This window comes from Calonectris borealis, chromosome 12, assembly GCF_964195595.1.
Source record: "Calonectris borealis chromosome 12, bCalBor7.hap1.2, whole genome shotgun sequence".
Classification (NCBI taxonomy): Eukaryota; Metazoa; Chordata; class Aves; order Procellariiformes; family Procellariidae; genus Calonectris; species Calonectris borealis.
In genome coordinates, this window is record NC_134323.1 from 839,204 (window position 1) to 846,112 (window position 6,909).

The 6,909-nt window shown below is 49.0% G+C and overlaps 1 protein-coding gene across 4 annotated transcripts in view; it reads right to left on the minus strand.

The window, feature by feature from the left end:
• RANBP10 (RAN binding protein 10) overlaps positions 1-6,475 on the minus strand; it is an 84,283-nt gene extending 77,808 nt beyond the window's left edge. For 2 of the 4 annotated variants that reach the window (XM_075160850.1, XM_075160849.1), the window contains exons 1-2: positions 6,234-6,474; positions 5,170-5,281 (exon numbers count right to left, since the gene is read on the minus strand). In XM_075160850.1, the coding sequence (XP_075016951.1) occupies positions 5,170-5,281; positions 6,234-6,438 (317 nt within the window). In that variant the 5' untranslated portion in view covers positions 6,439-6,474. Of the gene's footprint in view, positions 1-5,169; positions 5,282-5,610; positions 5,893-6,233 lie in introns of those variants that run through there. The other 2 variants (XM_075160852.1, XM_075160851.1) reach the window with 2 other exon arrangements.
• Positions 6,476-6,909: the final 434 nt, after the last annotated feature.

Consider the following 6,909-nt stretch of genomic DNA (forward strand, 5'->3'; position numbering starts at 1 on the left):
CAGCGGGCTCTGCCACCGCCAGAGAGGTCAACACCAGCACACCGAAGAATCTGTGAGTAAGCCGCTATCCAAAATCAAACAATTACCAGAAGAGACAGCTGTCAACAGCAAACTGCCATTGCACAGGCAATCCACCGGCCGCTGGACTGTCTTTCCCAGGAGCAGCCGAGAGATGGAGAAGAGGTTGCAGGACAGGTGACTTTTGCTAGAATCAGGAATCCATGCACAACCAGGGTCAGCCTCCGGGATGTCCTCCCCAGTCACACTCCATTGCAACCCACCGCATGGCTGGGGAAGGTAAAACAGGTCAAGAAACCAAAATGGCAGTCAGGAACAAGCACTGCCACCCATGAGACAATTCACCTTGCCCCAGCATAAAGAGGACAACAAAGATGAATTGTCCTCCTGAGTCACAACAGCCTGTAAGTTGTGGGTTGACTGCCCTACCCTGATGAGTCTTACACTGTTCCTGTTTACCAAGCAGAGATCATCTAAGGGGAAACAGAAGCTGTGAGATGTGCTGACAAATCAACAGCGAACAGAAACACGTATTTGAGAGAGGGTAAGAGTCCAGTGCTTCAAATATAGTTAAGGTTGAACTGTTATAAACACCACCGTGATGAAAAGCACGAGTTATTTGTGGCAGCTCAGGAACATAAGAGTCACGTACATTTCTGCCAGTCTGCTCATCTGAGGAATGCTGGAAGCAAGCCATCCACAGAACCACGGAGAGGCTTGGCCTGGAAGGGACCTTGGGACCTTCCTTCTTCATCCTTCTGCCCAAAGCATAAGTAACTCTGAAAGTTTTATCAGGCTGGGGCCTGGCCCAGGCAAATTTGAAGATGGAGATGCCACAGCCTCTCCAGGCATCCTGTTCTGGTATTTAACCATTTTCACGAGGAAAAATTCTTTCTTATGTTCAGCTGGCATTTCCCTTGCCACAACTTGTGACCCATTGCCTCTTGTCCTTTTGTTCCAGCTGACAACACTCAGGAGACACGCACACAATGGCTCAGGAATTAAGTACCCACCAAGTTTTAAGACAAAACTGTTCAACAATACTTTGAATGGAACTAAATGAGAGTTGCCGCAATCCTACCCTTCCCTCTCCAGCTCAGCCCACCCCTTTATTGACTCGCCTTCAACCCATGTCAGGGAGTAGAACCGTGAAAAGTAGTCCTCAATTTTTTTTTAAAAAAAAAAAGCAGCAGCAATTTCTGACAGTGACGTCAATAGATTAAATCATCATAATTATTTTGATGTGGCCAGCTTTCAACCAGTTATCTCCTTGAACCAGCTCACCACAGGACCGGGTAGCAGATTGTCAGCATGAGGGAATGCACAGAAACATATGGCAAATGGAAGGGCAGAATCCCACAGTCTTGACTTATATCATCTTAAAGTGTTGAGGAACCACTCCCTGGGTGTTCAGCGCAGACAAGGAGGTGAGAAGAGGGCTGGAACTAGAGACTGTAAACTAAATTCTCCTCTGCTCTCTGAGGATAAGAGCCATCTCCCCAAACAAAGAGTAGCACAAACAACAGATCAATCTACTGACAGATCTGTTATGTGTTACCTAGCCTCCTTGTCAAGACAATTTTTTCAATGGTAGCCTGGCAGCCTCCCCTCTCCCAGGAAAACAAACAAACAAAAACCAAAAAACAATCCCCCCCAAAAATCCCCAGTAAATAAACATGACCTCTTATCAATAAAGACTAAAACCACCAGGATGAGAAATGACCACCATTCAGCTAAAAGTAAGTCTCAATCATCTTTCTTTAACTCAAAGGATTGTGGTGATATCTCAGTGCATGAGCAGTGGAAGATCCAAGGCTAAGAAAAGCTGATAAATCTTAAAAGTTTCTTAAGTGCACCAAATGGACTTTTTGCATGCTGTACTTCCTTTGAAATATCCGCCAGTAAACTACATTTTACCGATGCCGAGGCAGAAAAGTCTAGTGATGGTAAAGGGAGAGTTTTCATAAATCATTTCATTTGCTTCTTTAACAAAAGCACCTTTATGGAGCAGGTGCATTAAAGGGCAGGGGAGAAAGACAATGCAAAAGAGGAAGCTTTTCTGCCAGCTACGCGTGCAGTGCTGTGGCAGTTTAAAGCAACTTGCGTCTGTGCTGCTGCAGTCCCTCCCTCTTCCCTTGCCCTGGGGTTTGTAAAACTGAGCAGAGAAGTAACCTGCCTGAAAAATGGGGGGAGGTGAGGGTGTTTGTTTTTACTGCTAGGATACAACGCGGTGGGAAAAAACAAAGGAGAGAACCACAGCATACCGGATTTAAATCACCCATGAAAGTAACAGAAGGGAGAAGTTAAAAGGGTGGTACTGATACCTCGGTTGTCTCTGTAGCTCGGGTTTCTCTACCATGGTGACACCACCAATCCAGAACTGGCACTGTCTGCTGCCAAGTCAAGAACCCTCTTATCACAGCGTATCATATACGGGCCACATCTCTTGTCAGGCTGCAAAAAGTCATCACGTGAGCTTCAGGATTCTTACATCTCCAGTAAAAGCCACTGGGAGCTTCTATCCCACTTACCTGCAACCTTAGTTTCTGTTGTTTATTAGCAACTGCCAGTAGCTAACTAGAGTGTAGAGCGCTAGACATTTATTAGCACAGAAAGATGATAGCTTTGAGTTATTGAGCAAAAATCAATCAGAACTCCTCAAAGCACACTTCCTGAAATTCACCCCGAAGTAAGTCTTGTTTTGAAGCTCGATCGCTCACATTTTAAACCTAAATGTGAAAAGCTATCACAAACTCCAGCAAGAAGGACACAGCAAATAACATCACGCGATCCTTACCTCTCTGCTCCGTAGGGCATAAATAAAGTAACAAGCTACAGAGCAGAGACTTTACACCTGAAGTACCCATTCTGGAAATGAGCACAGAAAGATTCCTCTTCCTCTCCCCTTGCTAAAGGGCTTCCAGCCCAGTTCCTAGGGACATGCTTTAGCACTCACGCCACTTGAAAACTTCCTTTCATTCTCTCCAATCCCTTCTTTAGATTTCAGGACATTTATTCCTTTAAACTGAAGCCACCATGCTGTAATAAACACTGGAGAGCTTCCTAAGAAGAAAGATGTCCCTGCCACAGTTCGCTATTACAAGATACCGAGCCTCCAATGGGCAGACTTCAAACTATTAAAGATGAGACACACAAAAGTATCCTCTTAAGTGACAGACAGGCAGCAACTACAATATAAATTCACAATTACAAATTCCCAGCGCCACAGTGCGCAAGATAAAAACTGGAGCTCTCTCTACCAGCAAAAGAAAAACAAGGCACAGGAATGGCTGAGACATCAGACAAGCTCTCAAAGGCTCACCGCTGCACTGATTTGGGATCATAGCTATCAACGTCTCATGTTTGTATTGCTATAATGTTAATACACACAGTTCTGTACCTTTGAAAGTATTCCTGGAAAGTAATTGTAATTACAGAATACAGTAAAAATAAAAATGGACTATTAATATAGAAAACTGATCTTGGGAAACAAGCAAATTCCATTATCTCCCTGTAAGATTGATCTAGAACGCAGTAAGTGCTAAGTGCTGTTCAGTGACATTTTGTAATGTGATTTCTTTGGAAAATTGTCTTGAAGTTCACTGTAAATCATTTTAATTTTAGCAGTTACATAAACTAATCAAGTGGAGGATTTCAAAACAGACAAGCAGTTAATCGCCAAGTCAGTGAACTGAAAGAATGAAGATGGTCTTTTCACTGCATTTGTAAAGCATTCAGCCCAGCACCCACCTCTGCACAGATAACCTAATAATTATTACAGGCCTAAATGCAGAACAATTCAAGATCCTTTGCAAGTCCCTTTACAAGTAGGCCACTTCTCAATTCAACAATGACAGCAAAAAAATTCAACAGTAAGAAATTATGACTTTAATTTGGTTTCTAGTAGGAACGTTTGCTGCCCTTCCCTAAGACCCCTACACTGGCCAGAGTTCAAATGTTATTCTTGAAGGACTGACTTCTCCTGTGAAGCTTTCCCTTCTGTATAGTTGTATCTGCAATATTCATCCTTTAGCAATGAAAAATGCCAAACACATACACACAGAGCAGGCCCATACCTTTATAATGATTAAAAATTACATCTACACTGGCAGTAGTTAGACCTTGTTAGAAATGCCCTTTTATTGTTTTCCCACATTTCCAAACATCCTCAATATAGCTTTAAAGGATCTCCACATACATCCTGGTTCAGTCACGTTCTGGATCAGAATAATGCCCAATACGGTGACCGCAAGACTGGATGAGATCCAAAACCCACTGCCAGGGCAGTTCACTGAGGTGCCACCTAGCAAAGTACGGCTGCATCTAATGCTACCGAGAGGATTTGCTGCTTTTGCCGTTCTTCCACTCGCTACTGTTCCAAGTAGTACAGACTGATAAGGCAAATGCACCCTCAACAACAGCCTACAATATTAAATGTTACCACAAAAAACATCTTTTGGTCACAAAAAGCCTTCTCATATTTAGCATTCTGGTTCCAGCACAGTCTCCCAAGCTTCCACAGTTGTTGTCTGTCATGATACCTGTGGTGCAATCTGTCCTGAGATAATGACTTGAGTCCAAATTCAGATCCTAGACTAGAGGTGATAGAAGTAGTGCAGATTCCAGCTTATATTCACAATCATCTCATCTCCCTCTCTTTGAACATCTTTTCCTTGATCATGCATATGGGGTTTCTAAAAAACGGTCTCAGAAGTTCTCCTTCCAGTGCTCAAGTACTGCTACGACTACTCTTCACCACGCAAACATCTCTCTAACAGTCCAAAATTTAGTTCTCCCTTCTATTTCACGCCACTTCTGAGGCATCATAATTCCAGAAATACGAGTGACCAGACCTAGCTAGCAAGAGTAAAAGCTATTTTAATTTAAATTGCACTGGAGACCCAAAGTTGCCCAAATTTTTAAAACTGCCCATATCAAACAGCACAGAAAGCAGCTGTGTAAGTGCCTCTGCTTCCAGTGCATTCTACCACATTTACATCTATTAACCAAGAGAACATAAGCTCCCCATGATGTACCTGCCTGTTACACCCAGCAGCCATGGGACCTCTAACCCTTCCGGAAAGGAGGCCAGAGTACAGCAGAACTGCTGAAGCCACATCACCAACCACTGAACTGGAATAAGGCACTTACCCATCTCTACCTTTACTGACGATCTTCACTTCAAAGTAATAAATGCCACAGGCTGCAGGTATAGGGTGCGTAGCCCTGACTGAGGCAGCATCTTTGTGATTTTTACCATGACCTAAGAAAGAACAGAAATGTAAGTATTGGTGGGATTTGAACTCTCCCACGTTTTGTTCTAAAACACTGCTATCTGAACACAGTGGGGATCTGTTTCTACATATATCCAACAATTTAAAGCACACTTTTCAGAGAACTAGAATTTACAATCATGCACTGCCACCGTGAACAATCCCTACACTACAAGCACTGTAGCTTTTCTTTTGTTTTCACTGCGAAGTTACAGCACTACCTCTCCCCCTCCCCACATACACGATTTGAAGACCAATGTACACAAACAGAAGACAAAAATGATTACACAAGAGGGGAATGACATCAGTGTTTACTAACCAGGCAGGAAAAGGAATGATCAGTTCTCCGCTGGGTGGGTAGGGAGAACAGCCTCCAATAGCGAGCAAGAAAAACATCCCTGTGATTCCCCAAGTCCTAGAAGTCTGCGAGCATCTATTTTGTGTAAACTCGAGGAGCCAAAGCCCCAGTTACGCAGCGTGTCGATGCCATCCGACCCCTTGGCCGGGTTTTAAGCAGGATGACACAGTAAACAGACGATGTGGCTACACAGACGCGCTGGGGCCCGGGCGAGTGACACTGCAAAGCGTTATACAAGGCAGCACACTCCGCCGGCGGACGAGCCCTCGGCTCCAGTCCACCTCCGCCTCCCGAGCCCCGGAAAACCCCGCGCCGGGCTGGAGTCCGGCCACGGCACCACGACGAGCAGCCCGCCCCGCGGCCGGAGCTCGGCGGACCCCCCTCCCCGCGCTGCTCCCCGGCCGCGGCGCCCCTTCCCCCGGGGCTGCCAGACCCGCAGCCGCCCCGGCGGAGGCCCGGGCTGCCGGCCCAGCCCGCCGCCCGGCTGGCCCCGCGGAGCGGCCGGGCCCCGGGCCGCCCCGCTCCAGGCCGAGGCCGAGGCCGAGGCCGAAGCCGAACCCGGCGCCGCCGCCCCAGCCCGGCACCTTTGTAGTGGACGCGCAGGTTGCCCTGCGAGAGGCCGATGTAGTTGTACTTGTCCTTGGGGCTCCAGGACCGCGGCAGCGGCGTCTCCTCCTGGTTGACGGCGGGGTAGAGGCGGCGGAGGCGCTGGCTCAGCTCCTGCTCCTCAGGCGGGCACGGCAGCGCCGCGTCCCCCCCGTGCAGGCTCCCCGCGCCCGCATCCGCCATCTTGGATTCGCTTTGTGTCACCGGGCGGGGAGCGAGGCCCGGCTCCGACCGCCAGCCAATGGGGTGCGAGAGTGGCCACAATGGGGCCGCGCTGCCCGACGGGAAGCGGAGTCCGCGCCGCTCCCGCCTGCCCGCCTCTCACGCTCGCTGGGACTGCAGGTCCCGAAAGGCCCCGCGCTCGAAGCCCCGCCCCGCCCCTCGACGCGCTGCACGCTGGGAAACGTGTCTCCCTCAGCCCGGCTCCGGGGAGCGCCGCCGGGCGCGGGACTCCCGTTCCCAGCGTGCTCCGCGGCAGCGCGGCGCCGAGGGACCGCCTCGCACCTGCCGGCGTCCGCCGGCCGCCTCCGCGCAGCGGCCGGTTTCGGCCGCCCTGCCAGGGGGGCGGGCAGCGCCGTTCCGGTGGCCTCGCCCCGGGCCCGGCCGCTCCGCAGAGCCCGCCTCCCGCCGGGGCGGGGCTGGGCCGCGCCGGGG